This window comes from Podarcis cretensis (genome assembly GCF_951804945.1).
Source record: "Podarcis cretensis genome assembly, chromosome: 5".
In the NCBI taxonomy this organism is placed as follows: domain Eukaryota; kingdom Metazoa; phylum Chordata; class Lepidosauria; order Squamata; family Lacertidae; genus Podarcis; species Podarcis cretensis.
The window spans coordinates 6,446,249-6,463,673 of NC_137174.1; the positions used below are offsets into that span (position 1 = coordinate 6,446,249).

A 17,425-nucleotide genomic window follows, 5' to 3' on the forward strand; every position below is an offset into this window, starting at 1 on the left:
GGGGAATTAAAACTAAGAGAGCTGAGTGGGGGTGCTTGTGTAATCTCACTGTATACAAGTTGTACAAGTGACAATAAAGTATTTCAATTTCAAAACAAGCTGGAACGTGTGCAGAGGAGGGCAGCCAAGATGATCAAGGTTATGGAAACCAAGCCTTGTGAGGAATGGTTGAAGGAGTTGAATATATTTAACCTGGAAAAGAGGAGACTGAGGGAAGAGATGAGAGCCATCATGAAATATCTCAAGGGCTATCACATGGATGATGGAGCAAGCTTGTTTTCTCCTCTGGAGGGTGGGACTCAAACCAATGGCTTCAAGGAGATTTCAACTAAACATCAAGAAAAACTTTCTGACAGTAAGAGTTGTTTGACAGGGGAAGGGTTTCCCTTGGGAGGTTGTGGACCCTCCTTCATTGGAGACGGTTGGATGACCATCTGTCATGGATGCTTTAGAGGAGATTCCTGTATTGTGGGGGTTTGGACTAGATGACCCTTGTGTACCCTTTCAACTCTATGATTCTATGAATATCCAGATCAAAATCTGTCTGTTTGGTATTTTAATTTTTTAAAGAACTAACACAAAATGTTTCTAGTTGGATACTGTCCACACAGCAGCAGCATAGCAAGAATAGTGGTTAGTACTAGCAGAGGCCAAGGTGTGTGGGTATGAAACACCACCCAATCGAAGACTTGTCTGGACCTTTTTCCAATATTATGACTTGTCTATGATTTTCTTGGCTTGCCTAGGCAAAGCTATTAACCAGCAACCCACAGCGGTAATAAAAGGCACCAGGAGCACTTTTTCTGCTTCTTACATCACTCCGGCAGCTAAAGAAACAAACATGCTCTACCCTTGTAAAGGCCTCCATACATTAGAATGCAAGTTTCTTTAAAATCTCCAAATGCTTATTTTATTTGAACTTTTGTCTGAGGAAGAACCTGAGTGAAAATGGAACAGAATTATTTATCTAGTTACTCAAGGCAACTTTATATAATGCGCCACCAAGCTACAAGAGAGTTTGGCTTCAACTTTAAAGCAGCCTCACAAATGAGTTCACAAAAGTTATTGCTTTCCAAAACTTTTTACTAGCCCTCCTCAACTCTTGGCCTATGATGCTCCTTTGCCTTTCCATAGGGCCTGAAATAAGAAAAGTGCCAGGTTGTATAAATTTAGCTACTCTAGCCGCTTGGAGATTTAAATCAGGCCACCGAGCGAAGAAGTGATTTGCTTTAAACGAGGAAAAAATGTGAGCTTTTGAGGGGAAAGGAAGAGCAGGATAATAAAGAGAAACTCTCCACCAATCTTGGGTTAATGTATAAAAATATAAAATAAATTATATATTTCACTGCACAATATAGTTTTAAACACTCTGCATGTTTTATAAAGACATTAAAACTGTAGTATTGCACTAGATCCTTCATTCCCCTTAAGGTCTCTATGGGCAATGTTCTATATTAACATTGAGAGCATAAGGGTTTGCTATTTAAAAAATGAAATACGGCAAAGCCTAGCCAATGGATGAAGAACACTCCTAAACAATTCACATTAAGGAGGTAAAGGAACCAGCCTTATTACACATGAAAGGAAAAGACCAGCTTCATTGCAACACCTTGGCGATCTTTCCTAAGCTGCACAACTTTTGTTTTTTAACTACTTTCAAATAAACCCAGAAATGAACGGATTTCACACCTTGGCTAAACTATACCAGCTTATTGCAGAGGAATATTAGCCACACAAGGTAAAAATTAATAATAGAAAAGATTAAAAAGCCATATGGTATCGATTTTCTTCTACAAGTGTGATTCCTTTGTCCTCAAATGATTTACACCTGTATTTACACTTGCAATATCATTGAATTGTACATTCACCAGGTGATGTTTTTGGAATAATTTGCTTTTTAAAAAGGTCTCTTGGTTCCAGTTAAATCGTCGATGGCAAGGTGAGATGAAGTGGTCAATGAAATATTTTCAAATCTGCTATGTATATATTTACATTAAATACTTGCTATAACTTTACCTTGCCAGAGAACTAGAATAACATATACAAGGCTCAACAGACCATTCACACTTCTCATGCGTAATGCTGTAACAGGGAAGGTTATGTCATTCCTAAACATTCTTTTTTCTGATCTTGCGCTCTAAACAACAAAAGAAAAGGAAACAATTTCTGGATCTGGTAACACTAAACTTACCTATATATTATCTCAAACATTTCCTATTGATGGATCCAGGTCAACGACCACATTGTTGCTCCTTTTCTTCTTGAAATGAGATTCAGGAACAGCATCCTAGACGATTGCTTGCATGTGTGAATGAGTTACACCAGAGGAAACACCAGAGAGAGAAACTTCCTTTTGCCTCAAAAATGTTTTGTGTGTGTGCAATGGAGACACTGAAGCTGTGAATTACAAAATGTTGAATAAGCAAGATGTATGTGCGTGTATTGGGCTGTGGTATCCAATGTGGGGCCCTTTGGATGAAGCTGGGACTACAACTCCCCTCAGCCTTGACCAATGGGCCATGCTAGCGAGGTGGGATGGGACTGATGGGACTGATGGACACTGGAGTCTGGAGTCTGAAACATTTGGAGGTCACTGATTGGTTCAAAATTGGGAAAGGCGTATGACAAAATTGGGAAAGGCGTGTCTCCCTGCTTATTTAACTTATATGCAGAATTCATCATGCGAAAGGCTGGGCTGGATGAATCCCAAACCAGAATTAGATTGCCGGAAGAAATATCAACAACCTCAGATATGCAGATGACACAACCATGATGACAGAAAGTGAAGAGGAATTAAAGAAGCTTTTAATGAAGGTGAAAGAGGAGTGCGCAAAATATGGTCTGAAGCTTAATATTAAAAAAAACGAAGATCATGGCCACTGGGCCCATCACCTCCTGGCAAATAGAAGGGGAAGAAATGGAGGCAGTGAGAGATTTTACTTTCTTGGGTTCCATGATCACTGCAGACGGTGACAGCAGTCACAAAATTAAAAGACGCCTGCTTCTTGGGAGAAAAGCAAGGGCAAACCTAGACAGCATCTTAAAAAGCAGAGACATCACCTTGCCAACAAAAGTCTGTATAGTAAAACTATGGTTTTCCCAGTAGTGATGTATGGAAGTGAGAGCTGGACCATAAAGAAGGCTGATCCCCGAAGAATTGATGCTTTTGAATTATGGTGCTGGAGGAGACTCTTGAGAGTCCCATGGACTGCAAGAAGATCAAACCTATCCATTCTTAAGGAAATCAGCCCTGAGTGCTCACTGGAAAGACAGATCCTGAAGCTGAGGCTCCAATACTTTGGCCACCTCATGAGAAGAGAAGACTCCCTGGAAAAGACCCTGATGTTGGGAAAGATGGAGGGCACAAGGAGAAGGGGAAGACAGGATGAGATGGCTGGACAGTGTTCTCGAAGCTACCAGCATGCGTTTGACCAACTGGAGGAGCCAGTGGAAGACAGGAGTGCCTGGCGTGCTCTGGTCCATGGGGTCACGAAGAGTTGGACACGCCTAAATGACTAAACAACAACAACAACAACATGTTGTATCCCCCTGGAACTTCTAGATTTTTTGATAACAGTTTGAGGCAGATCACAGCTCAAACTAACAGTAATTCCACATTCCACCATTACCTTTGAAATCAAAGGAGGAGAATCATATATAACAAAAGAAGCCATTTATTACTCACAGGATCTGCTATGTTTTAAAGGAGTTTACTAGAGGAAGAATTTAAAAGAAGTGTTCAATATATGTGGAAACATACGGTAATTTGTATATTTCAAGAGATGTGCATTTCTCCACCACACTCTCCAAACAAAATTGATTTGTTTTGTAAAAAAAAAAAAACCAACAACCCATTATTAATTTTTTCACAAAATTCCTGCAAATATTTTGTTTGTACATGATTCCCTTGTGTCCACATATCAAATTTTGATTTAGGAAGATTTCTACGTGAATAACCTTTGCAAGTGATATTAAAAACCTTCATGATTTCCCCCAGAGTTATTTGTTGTGTGTTGTCATTGCAGGATGGTCCAATATTGTTTTTGCTTTGGTTTAACATAATTAAAGAAACTTGCACAGCACTTTTGTGGTTGCGATGTACGGTAGACATTATTGTATGACATCATTAGCATGTTTGGGGCATTTATTATAGCCATTTATTTTTTCAGTTGCATTGAAATTGTTCAAATTCCTGTGTTCATTCTGTTTCCCTTGAGGTCCTTCCCAAGATCTACAGTCCTTAGGCCTGACCTTCATTGCCAACTGAATAACAAGCAAATGGCTTTTTAAAAGACCTTCTTCCTCAATATCCTTTGCTTTGTCTAACTCCTTCAGTGGCCTCCAGTGCCCCTTGAAATGTTTGATCCTGTTAAAACCAGCTGTGTCATTCATATATATATATATATATATATATATATATATATATATATATATATATATATATAAATTTTCATGCACATTTTGATTGTGTGTTGTTCTTTTTTAAAAAATCCTATTTTGTAAAAAAATAAATAAATTACTAAATTGATATGAGAATCAAAGTCCTGCTAATATCTAAAATGCTGAACATTTGTACTAAAAATATTGATTTGTTGTGGAGCCAAAAGCATATAGCGAAGGTACAAAGAATTTGTAATAGCCCCATTATCACAGGTTCCTTCTATCTTTCTCGGAGATTCCACCCACCCTCCATTCAACTGAATCTTGCACAGAATACCAAACGCAACACTTGCCTTGCCCCGGGCACCGGCAACCCACACTATGCCACTGCTATAAAGCAGCGGCTATATTGCTAAATTAGAGTGTCCATCATGTTGGGGTCATTAATTAACTTGATTATGCACCACCATGTTAATAGGGGGTCTAAATGACCCAATGCTCATTTAATGAAATCTTTTTTAAAAAGAAAACCACCCTGGGAAAAAACCTCAACACCCTATATTGCAATGATGGTTCAAAATGCCCCTGTACAATCAAACCTTTAAGGAGCCTATATGGGCTATAATGCAGCACAACTTAGGGGGAGCAGGTGCAAACCCCTTTAAGATCAGTTAGGAGCAGGAGCCCAGCATGGTTTAATTTTCTAATGGGAATTATGATGATGCGAATCATTAACATCCATATTTTCTATACACGCATCCCTTTATCCAAAAAACAATTGCAAAACACAAAGCAGCTGTACAATTATTAACCAGAAGGAAAGTAGGTACATATACAGAGCAACAGACGATAACTACTGCTAATTTTTTCCAGAGCTGAGAGTCAATGCTTTAATGAATTTGCTTTAATGAATGGCCCTCCAATTACATGGCTTTCCCATAGAATTTGCTCCCAAGATGAGTAGAATGCATGAGAAACAAGGAAAGTCTGTCGTTTTTGGTATCCATCAAAGCTTTCTTCCATGTGAGGAAGTAGCTAATTTGTCATTTCACACCCAAAAAGGCATGAAAAGTGAAAAGGGTGGGTGGGTGGGGGCAGCAGAAAGGAGGAAAACTGGTAAGAAGGCACTTCAGTGCAGGGGCAAGCCTTGAGATGATGAGATGTGACTCTTGTTTGATCTCAATTTGGGCGTTATAAACCAGCTCCACTGATGCCAAAAGGCTACATGGCCACAGGGCTCTCCTGGAGGAAAAACTGAATTCTGTCAGGAAAACGGAATCTACCAAACAACAGAAAAGTTAAAAACAAACTAGGAATATTTTACAAAATTACAAAGCTGCCCAACTCTAACTTGTGCGTTATTTACACATGGACGTTGTTTGCATTTCATTTTAATAAAAATATAAAGCATTAATTTCCCCAATGCACCCTTGCCTGTAAAATACACAGGACCTTTACAAAAAGAATACACAGCTAAGGACAAAGGCTGCTTCTGCCAGGTTTGGCTGGCAAATGGCGTTTTCCTTCGTGGATTTATTTGCGCTGCCATTGGTATCAAAGAAGCAAATGCAAACCAACAAAGGAGTCTAAAGTAGCAGAGGTGATGTGTTACAGATGGGTAAAAATGTCTTAAGAGACAGACAGGAGAGGTGCTGGCAAAAATCCCATTACCAACTAATAGGATTTGTGTGCATAACTCCCATTCGCTATTTTACTCTCGAGCATCTTCGCTGGCAGGTCCAATTAGAGTCAACACGTCACCTCAGCAAATGGCCTTCAAACTGGTTGCTACTTACACTCTAGGGAATGAAGCTCTACACGTCTTCCGAAAAAGTGAGGATTAAATTTGTTTGCATGTGCTATGACCCGTCCTGTCCACCCAGCCAAAAAATACCAAAGTGGACCTATGTGCCCTGAGACCCCGTGTGGTAAAGGTCCTGGGAGGCACATTCCTTGAGGGATGACCAAGAAGCTGGCCAAGAACCTACCACTTACCAGGCTACAACTTTAGGCCTAGGAAGGAACAGAAAGGGCCCAATTTTGTCAGCTGTGTGGATGAATCCCTCACACGCTGCTGCCAATGGAGTCTGGTGTCCATTTCTATGTGTCAATGCCTCCATGGACAGGGTCAATGTGCCGGATCATGCCCTGGGAAGGGTTGGTGTGCTCAGCCCAAGAGGTCTGATCTAAGCCAAAGGAGTTATGGTGCAGGGTGATGCCTATCTGGGATGGCTCTTTTCAACAGACCCCGACACTTTAACCAGCCTGATGTGAAATGGCACGGTGAAACATAGCGGCTGTTCAGTCAGCCCATTGTCCATGTTTTTAAACAGAAAACAACAGAGCAGCCATTCGGTACGTCACATAAATAACTCTCCGGAGCCTGAGATGCAAAGAAAGTCATCTAAGTTTGAAACCAGGGGACATTGGAACAGCACACAAGTCCTGAAGAAGTCTCTCCTGTATTGCTAGTGTATTCTTCTATGGGGGGGGTCTCATATACATTAACAACTAGGCATGGACTGGTCTCTCTGAGAGAAGCAACATCAAAAGGGAGGGCCCAGAAAAATAACAAAATTGTTCTCATTTGCAAAAAAGTCATTTCTTTAAATAAAATATGCAGACTATGTGGACGCGGGCGCAGTGTGTGGGGTGGCTGGCTGGTGATGCCTGCGGTTCCTTTTCTTCTTGATCTCCTGGATATGTTTCCACTTGGGTCCTCCTTTGTTCCGCTGACGCTTCTTTTCCCGGTGCCACATCTGCTCACAGTACTCATCCAGGCTGAAGCTGGGGCTGCTGAGAAGCTGGATGTAATCCTTGTACCGCAGCCGGGACTCCGCTAGCAGATCCCTCCCTCGCCCTTCTTCATCCTCCGTCTTCTGGGAGCTTTCCATCTGCCCATTCTCGATGACATTTAAACTCAACTTCACAACAGTTCGCACGAACGTGTGCTCCTGAGTATTGCAATAGTAGGCGCCCGTGTCCTTTTTTTGCAAGCTGCGAATCAACAGCCCATATTCCGTCTTGATGATCCTTTCATCCGGTTTCAGCTGTGGGTGGAAAGAAACAAATACTGTTGTAAGGCTTACAGAAACAAAAAGAAAGTTTTCGGTAAGTTGCAGCGAATGCCAAAGGTGGAGAAGGAACAGCTGACAAAGAGATCTGGTCACAGAACAGGGAGCCAATGAGGTCTGAGTTAAGTTTTCCTCGCTCATCTTCAGTTTTAACCACCATACACCTTATCTAAACTAGTTCACATTGTGGTTGGCATCTTGTTTAAAACAGGTTGCTATGCCTAAAAGTTCAGCTTTCATACACTAGAGATTTTTGGCCCAGGTGGACACTGTGCTGGCATTCTTGAAAACCCTTGTAGAGCCTATCCCATACGGACAACTTTTTCTTCATTTGGCTGCTAAGGTACCAAATACATCTTTGACAATATAACTGTCTTCTTTTGCACTAAAAAGGGGGGGGGGATAAATTTGACTACTGTCTACACAGAGAAGGTGGGGGGAGGCGAGAAAATGGAGGAACAGAAAGCAATGGACACTGCAAGAAAACGGGAAGTGTAATATCTCATATAGTCCACTGTGCCTGCATCTGGGAAAAGAATGTGTGTTTGGTTGGTGTTTGTGCTGCAAACAGGAGTTATGGGGGTTAATGCAGAGACCAGGTTCATGAACAGATTACTTTGCTTCAAAGTGCTGGGGTGGCATTCAGAAGCTATGGGTATTTTTTTGTTTTTAAATGTAGTTTTCCAAAATCATGCTATGAATTAATATTGAATCCTTGTCCTTTCAAATTCCAATTGGTGTCCGGGGTGGGGGGTGGGGGTGGTATTTTTCGTATTAACGATTTCGTATGTTTCAGTCAATGAGGTATTAAACAGTTTGTCTTCAAGTCTGCTAATAACACAGAATACACAGTATTAAAAATAACGGGAAAACCACAACCATCTTGTAATCGACATAAGTGCAGTAAACATTTCCTGATGTGAAAGCCAGCATTTGATTTCCTGACATTTTAACATTTAAGTAATAATTATAGTGGTTACACGACAAAAATGTCAGAATTTGTTACTGAAAAGGTAGGCAATTGTCATTGAATGAAGACAAGGATGAAACGATATAATCTTGCCAAATCGGAAATGCTTAACTTGAGCAGGTCGATTCAAGCTGGTGGTCCTGATTCGGAGCAGGAAGACTGGAACAGTTAGTAGGATTTTGCAGCTGGGAAGCAGCTTCAACCCACTGCAATGTAAACTGCTTTAGATGAGATCCTATAAAAAGCGATGGGATGTATGCAATTCCTACAATGGTTTTCACAAATCATACACAGGCAGAGCAAACCAAACCCTTGATGTGCTTTGCCAGAAGAAGTTTGGATCAACTGGAACTGCCTCTACCAGCCTCTCCCCAAATGGACAGAGGCTACTGCTGGGACTATCCCTGCTGGTGGTAGCCTCAGAAACAGTGTGGTTCATGGGCAGAGGGGGCAAATCCTGTGAAGGCCCATGTCCTGTGACACCACAGCAGCCACAACCTGGGCTCCTTTGCTGTGCTAGCCTGGCAGCTGACAGAGAAGAGGAATTTTCCTTGCCCCCCCCCCCCACACTTCTACCCTGGTCAGTGAGAGTGGCAAGGTGGTTGCTGCAGCCATGGCTGACCGCTCAGTTCAACCCTGCCAGCACTCTCAGCCACAGAGGGTTGAATGGCAACTTACTCACACACTCCAAAGCAACTACTCTATTCCGAACTTAAAAATTGAAAGCATAATGCTGGTGGTCAACAAAAGAGGTTTAAAGACTGTCTCAAGGCAAATCTAAAAAAATGTAGCATAAACACTGACAACTGGGAAACACTGGCCTGGGAGTGCTCCAGTTGGAGAACAGCTTTACCAAAGGTGTCATGGACTTTGAAGACACTCAAACTCAGGATGAAAGGGAGAAACGCGCTAAGAGGAAGGCACGCTTGGCAAATCCACACCGTGATCAACTCCTGCCCGGAAACCGATGTCCCCACTGTGGAAGGACACGTGGATCTAGAATTGGCCTCCACAGTCACTTACAGATTCATTGTTGAAACCGTGTTTATGGAAGACAATCTTACTCGGCTACGAGTGATCGCCAAAGAAAAAGAAGACGACTCACGCTTTATATAGTGCTTTTCTTAAATGCTCAAAAAGATCCCCCGTGGATGATCTCTGTAAGGTTGCTCAGCACCGTCCCTCCCAAATTGCAAATAGAGAGCTAAGGAAGATTGACTTGGTGACCAAGGGAATGTCTGAACCGGGGATTTCTGTCCTGGCTCACGGCTCACAAAGATGCTCCTTTGGAAGTCTCAGTGTGTCAGGGAAAAAAAGTGGCAGCACAGCGTTCTTCTACTGCCACACTGAGGCCCACAGCGTGAAAAGCAGGGAGGGAAGAAAGTTCAGTCTGATTCTGTAGCATGCAGCAGCAGGGACCCTTCGGAAATCTCAGCACCATGCTCCTTGTACAAGGGGACTATTCAGAGACACAGGGCTGTTGTGAAAGCTTTACTCTTTTTTAAAAAATTGAGGGCATATGGGGAAAAGAGAGAGAGAAGGAGAAGTGAAGCTGGAAAACTGCCCGAAGCGCACATGTGCCTTTCTAGCAAACTTCAGAAGGAATATAGTCAGGAGGCATGAAGATGGCTAAATTAAATTTATTCACACTGGGTAGACTGTACACTGTTTCTTTATGTGAAAAATATGTGGACAATTCCCCCTCTCCCTCCACAATATGCATACATACACAGCCTGGCTTGCTACCATGCAAACTGAACCATGGCTTGAGAGAGATCTGTGCAGCTGTCTGGATGCCACCCTGACGACCCATTGACTGCATCACAGACCACTAGACAGCTGTTGGAAAAGGATGTGTGTATGATCCAGTAACCAAGCATAGAGCTGGTGGCCAGGGAGGGCTTCCGGCTTCAGTTTTGTCCTACCCCTCACTTGCAATGTGGCTTTGAGCAACGAGATCCAGACAGGGTCGGATTCAGACCTTTAGAGGCCCTAAGCACTTAAATGATTTTGGTGCCCCCATAAATATCTACTTCAAAATAGAAACAATAATAAACTGTAAAATAAATGGCATTTTGGAAACAAAACCTACAGTAAGATGGAAATTAATGTTTATTTTCGTATACTTTCACTTTATTTATATATATTTTTTAAATCTCCAACTTTTTCTAATTGCAGAATCTTTGATCAGATCCTCAAAACTAATCTTGCGCCACACATCTGCTTCTATACATAGTAGAGATAAGACGCACAGCCTGCCTTGCTGCCAAGTTGTTCTGTTGGGATTTTTAATATTCTTCACCTGAGAAAATGGAAGCTCAGCTGAGCAATTTGAGTCCATTAATGTTAAAAATATACAAAAGAAAATGTCTTCATTTGGAAAGGCACTAAATATTGTCTTCTACAATTATTTTGTAAAGTTCAGCATGACTGAATCCTATTTTTTACATTTTTTGTGGCACTGAACTTATGATGCACATATGAGTGGAAGTGCTGAAGCTTAGCTGAGAAATCAGTGTTCAAGTCCTATGGGGAAGCATCAATCAGTGTCAGCAGGACTCGAACCCATGTCACAGCATGTGGATACAGGCTGTGAGGCCCCCTTGTGTCATGTGATGAAATGAACTTAGTTACTGCCCACCACCACATGAGAAAACAACAACAACACTGTCCTAATAAACTTAACAGAATCACACTATTATATACATGGCAATCAACTGTCATTCACATTTTACATGATGCCTTAGAATTGGTAATAAACAAAATGAAACTCTAGGGTGATTCCTTTATCAGTTATCACAAACAAAATAGCATATGGCATCCGAACTAATGTGTAAGTTCGTGTTTAATTTCATTGTAAATTGACACATCGATTGCCTCCAAAATCTTTGCTGTTAATATTTTGCTCCCCGCCAGAAAACAAAGAAAAGTTATCTCCAAAATTTTTGCCAAGGCCTTTAAAAAACCTCCACATTTGGAGAAGCCCCCTCCCCAAAATCTGGCAACTGAGCGTTGCTGCATGAGTGGACGCCTTAATGATCCCATGAGCCTCAGTGGACCGTAGGGAAATTTACCAGTTACCAAATTCTAATTTTGTTATAATCTCCATTATAACCATATTATTATTATTATTATTATTATTATTATTATTATTATTATTAGTACGTGTATATAATGTTTTCATTTATTGCTGGAGCCTTTTTTTTTTTTGCGGGACCTGGTTCAGCTGCTCTGTATGTCCCATGGTAAATATGGCAATGCAAATTTTCTGTGGTGCCCCCCCATCCTTTGATGCCCTAAGCCAGGGGTCAGCAACCTTTTTCAGGTGCCTCAGATCATGTGGTGGGCCAGACTATATTTTTTTTTTTTGGGGGGGGGGGAAATGAACAAATTCCTATGCTCCACAAATAACCCAGAGATGCATTTTAGATAAAAGGACACATTCTACTCATGTAAAAACACGCTGATTCCCAGAGCGTCCATGGGTCGGATGGAGAAGGCCTTTAGGGTCTTAGGTTGCCTACCCCTGCCCTAAGCACTTAAAATTTAAGTGCTTATTTTACTTAATGGTTAAGCCAGCCCTGGATCCAGAGCCCCCAGATTATTAGCCAGCGGCCACACGAGAGAGTTGGGGGAGAGTTATGTAGCTGCATAGTTCTCTCTAGCTGAAGTTCATGAGTCTTGAGAGTGCTTACCTTTGCCTGGATTGAACCCAAACTGTGTAGAAAGGGAAGTTTTGAAGAGGACCTACCTCTTCAAATAAAGTAGAGAGCATTTCTGATCTGTTAAATATTGTGGCTCCTATCTGTATCTTCTTTCACTAAGCTTAAGCCAAGTAATGTAATTCAATGTTAATAAGGAAACATCTTAAGGGATATTTTTGTGTGCAATTTCTTCTTGTGGGGCAGCTCATCTAATTTAGTGATCTGTTACTTATTATCCTTTCTTCTCTTTCCTTGGTTAAATTCCTCTCCCTGGTTTCTCATTTATCCATTTTGTAGGATTGTAAATCAGTAGCGTTCTGGGCTGAACATGATCAGGGAGCGATTGAATTTGTATATGCATACCAGAAATGAAATTAAGACATTATAGCTAAGGAACTCTTAGTCTGGAAAAGGAGGCTTACAAAACTCTGCAGTAGCACTGGTAAAGTGAATGCTACCTTTTGTGTGTGGTTTTCCCCAAGGAAGAATCACGACACATTGATGTATCATCTAATAACAAAGGAAAAATGTTAACTTCATCCAAATAGACATTTATGCTGCTCTATCTGATTAAAACTCATACAAATAAGTGGCCAAGATTTATTTAATTGAGTGACAGCCCTAAAGGAAACTAATGAATCAGTAATGATTGCACTGTTGCCTCAGCTAATATTTACAAGCATTTCAGTGAAAAGAGGAATAGAAAGAGATTAGATTTGATCTAGTGGGTTGGAAGAATCCAAGGGACAGCCTGAGTGAGATAAACACAGGACCAAGAAATCTGGACTTGACAGTCATTTGATGTATGAAGGTAGCATGGATGATAATATTAAGCCAAGTGGGAAATAATTAACAGAAGAGGGTCCTGCTGGATGAGACCAAGGTCACTGAGTCTAGCACCCTTCTTCCAATCAGCCAGAAGTTTTTGGGAAGTCATCAAGGAATGAACATGATAGAGCATTCTTGGGCGTTAAGAGATCTGATGAACATGGAATGTCTATTAAGCTCCTATTGTTATTGGCTGTTGATAGGCCGACCCTGCATGAACTTGTTTCATCTTACAAAGCCAGCTTTTGGCAATGAATTCCACAGGTCAAATATATGTTACTAGGGTCTGTGACCCTATTCACTCTGTTTGTCAACCGCCCTATCATTCTTCACACATTAATCCCCTACAGCACCCCTGCTACTATTCAACTACTATATTTATATGCGATAACTCCCCATCTCATTTTTCGCTTACGATGGATAAAACAGTCTTGGTTACAACCTGTTTTGGAGGCTTGTTCACAGATTACAGAGGCAAATCCAGGTTTACCAACAAGCATACACTTAAGAGAGAACTGCAACTGATGAAACACATGTGATGTGGTCCGATTTTAGAATAAAAAGAAGGCTACTGTGTTAAATGGTCCTGAATTGTGGTTGCCCTATCATATCTATCTATCTATCTATCTATCTATCTATCTATCTATCTATCTATCATCTATCTATCTATCTATCATCTATCTATTATCTTATGACAGGATGAAATGATGACTGATTTGGGCTGCTGTCTTCCTCTCCTGCCTTTATTTCTTTCGTATCCTGCTTGCCCAGAGGTTCAGCCCTCATTCTGCCTTTCCTCTTTATTTTACACCCTTCTCAGGACTCTGGAGTTTCATAAACACCTGACATTTCATTACTTGCTACTAGATCTTTAACCTTTCACACAGATGCTTAATTTGTACCAGTTTCTGGGAGGCAGATGAAAAATTCAGAGAACAGACAAAAAAAAAAAAAAAAAGGTGGATAAAAAGACAATTTCATCACATTATTGGTTTTGTTTTGTTTGGATGGCTTTCATTCCCTTTCTATATCAGTTCCAGTGTTACTGATATAACTGAGCTGTTATAACGTGGCTGAAAAAGCCCACTTCATGTGTATACATAGTTTCATATTCATATTGGGTAAAATCAAGTCATGAAGAAGGGCCAATCCGAACAATCATTTTTACCTAAAGATGCTTCCCCAGCAGCCCCAGGGAAAAATTCCCGCAGAGAACCTTCTCCCTGAAATGAGGGCTCCAAGATACAGTGGCGATTCCTGAAACGGCCCCCTTCCAGCTCCCATGATCATGAGTACCACACCAAGAAATGAGAGCTCAAACACTATTGCTAGAAAAAGACATTCTCTGAACTGAGACATCCTTGGGGACCATCGCAGAGAGAGCAGGAAACCATATGGCCCAGCCACTGCACTGTTGGATCTGTCTTAGGCCAGTTTTCTGTCTCCAATAATGGAAATAATAATAGAGAATCATAGAACTATATAATTGTAGAGTTAGAAGGGACCCCAAGGGTCATCTAGCCCAAAATAATAATAATAACGATATTATATATACAGGGCGGTAAGCCAACAATGCTGCTCTGTTACATGTTTCTAGTCCCTAGTATTTAGTTGTAAATTGCATCTATGTTTGCATGCTCTCTTTAATAATTGCAGCTGCAGACTGTTTGTAGACCTACACTCGGTGCACCTTTTTTGGGGGGTGGGATCCGATCTTATTTACTGGCCACCACTATTCCTTGAGGGAATATGTTTCCTAATTCCTAATTTGTCTTCCCTGCAATTGCCAATCATTTTTGAGACTGGAATGCATTTGTCTCATAAATTAAGTATGCCTTATGTCCAGCTCTCACTTCCATACATTACTACTGGTTTTCCCAGTAGTGATGTATGGAAGTGAGAGCTGGACCATAAAGAAGGCTGATTGCCGGAGAATTGATGCTTTTGAATTATGGTGCTGGAGGAGACTCTTGAGAGTCCCATGGACTGCAAGAAAATCCAACCTATCCATTCTGAAGGAAAGCAGCCCTGAGTGCTCACTGGAAGGACAGATCCTGAAGCTGAGGCTCCAAGACTTTGGCCACCTCATGAGAAGAGAAGACTCCTTGGAAAAGACCCTGATGTTGGGAAAGATGGAGGGCACAAGGAGAAGGGGACGACAGAGGACGAGATGCTTGGACAGTGTTCTTGAAGCTACCAACATGAGTCTGACCAAACTGCGGGAGGCAGTGGAAGACAGGAGTGCCTGGCATGCTCTGGTCCAGGGGGTCACGAAGAGTCGGACACGACTAAACAGCTAAACAACAATGTTAGTATAATTACAAAGGACTAAAATACCATTTATTTTAACTGCCTTCCTCAGTCCAAATTGGAGAGACATATTTAAGCATTCTGGACAGAAAGCCTTGAAGCAGTGAAGAAAGAAATTAACAGAGGATGCAAAACTGCGCATACAATCCGGCTAGGTCAATGCCACTTGCCCTTTGTGGGTGGTGTGCTTTGAAAGCTCCCATCATTACAAACCTCAGCAGCTCTTCCACTGTTAAAATATTGCACCTGTCTGTGAGGAGAGTGGCTTCAAAGGCTGCTTTCCTTCATTAATCAACAAAAGCGCTGGAGGTAAAATAAAGGCTACAAGCAGGTTAAATGCAACGTGGAAACAAAAAGCAAGCATGCATTTTTGCTGGGGCAAATGGAGAATTCTTTTTGGAAAACATTATTGCTTTCATCTCTTAGGCCATTCTGAAACTCACCCTATATTTTGAGGTCAAAAGTAGGTAGCTGTGTTGCTAATAACAGTATTATGCATCATTTCTAAATCACTCAGACTTTTTCAAGCCCCTCATCCAACAATCTCAGGAATGCTTGTCATTATCACCAGCACTTCTTAATATAACCAATCAAATTTAACAATACAGTGTGAAAGTTTTTCAAGTTACGCCAAACAGTTTTTGAGTTACACAAGGAACAAAAAAAAAAAAAAAAAATAATGAAAAGGGAGAAAAATAATATTTATGTCATTTGGTTCTCTTGTTTCTGTACCAAACACATTTCTAAAATTAATCTTTAGCCTTCCTGATAGACAAACACATTTCTTCTTTTCTTCTATTGTCTGCCACAAAATTGACCTGTGAGTTCAATTAAGGTAGCTTACTGCTGGAGATGGAATAGAATAACTGTTGGGTTTTTTTTTTTTTTTTTTTTGTATTTTCAAAGTGAAATACAATGCCGTCTAATTAAGGGAGACTTTTTCCATAAAAGCTCTGGGGTTGCCCTTGAAGACTGTCTGGAGGCTACAGCTAGTGCGCAATGTGGCTGCCAGGCTGGCAAGTCGGGAACCCGATCAGATGATGTGCCACATGTCACGGCTAAAAATTGGCTGCTGTTTCTTTAATGCTTAAAAAGCTGGGTCAGCATGAGTCAGCGGCCTGCATCAGGTTGTATATATAGAGTGAAAAATGTTAGTTGGGTTGGGTTGGGTTGGTTGGTTGGTTAGTGAAAGCTGGTAGTGTTGATGCGTACAGTTGGTCAGTTGCTTTTGCAGAAAGACTTTTAAGAATAAAAGCAGAAAGTACTCTGCAAGGATACTTTTCTCGTGGACACTTTTATGCTGAGAAGGGTCCGAGGACCAGGCTGAGGCAACAAAGGGAGGTCAGAATCCTTTCTTCTTCTTTTTTTATAAACACTGACACCACAGGTCCGAAAGCATGGCATTGGCTGCCAGGGAGCTGCTGAGCCTAATGAAAGGTAAAACATGCAAAACTCTAAAAGTACCTAAAAGAATGCCTTGCCCGGCATCAACCATCTTGGACTCTATGATCAGCAGGTGAGGCCTTGGTGGAGGTGCCCAGTTGGCATTGATTCATGACAAGGCCTTTTCAGTGGTAGTTGCCCATTTGAAAACAGTCCTGTTTATCTGGGCATTTGGTGGCTGGAGGACACTGTTCCTGGCGACCATGAAATTATAGTATGAAAGAATGTTTATGACTGTAACTCTTTCTAGAATATTTTAACTGATTTTATAATACTTTAATTAAAAAAAAAAATGTGGATGTGTTTGACACTTTGGCCTCCTTTGAGAGGAAGGGCAGGATATAAACTCAATTAATTAGGCCTACAAGGACTATCCATTACTACCCTGAAATAATCTCTTGATAGGCCTCAACACTGTGTCCTTGCTCATAGAAATTCTTGCATACATTGAGGTGTTTTCCCAAAGGACCCGTGGCACCAGTTGTAGACTACCATGATTTCATGTGACTACGATTCTTGCTGCTCCAATTCCTATGTTTCCACATGGAGGTTCCACTGGCAGAGTAACTCCCAATGTATTGGAAATGTTCTCTAGTTAGTTTGCTATTGTGAACAGTGCTGTCACCAGATGCATACAGGCCACTCATAACTCCTGCAGTACAAATTCCAGATGCTGTTTCAATCCTTGGAAACTAGGAATGTTGGCCACACCATTC

General features: G+C 41.2%; 1 protein-coding gene across 1 annotated transcript in view; it reads right to left on the bottom strand.

The window, feature by feature from the left end:
- Nucleotides 1–3,834: 3,834 nt before the first annotated feature.
- SEMA3D (semaphorin 3D) overlaps nt 3,835–17,425 on the bottom strand; it is a 188,496-nt gene continuing 174,905 nt past the window's right edge. Inside the window, exon 18 of the mRNA XM_079975171.1 lies at nt 3,835–7,430. Coding sequence (XP_079831297.1) covers nt 7,005–7,430 — 426 coding nt within the window. The 3' untranslated portion in view covers nt 3,835–7,004. The remainder of the gene's footprint in view (nt 7,431–17,425) is intronic.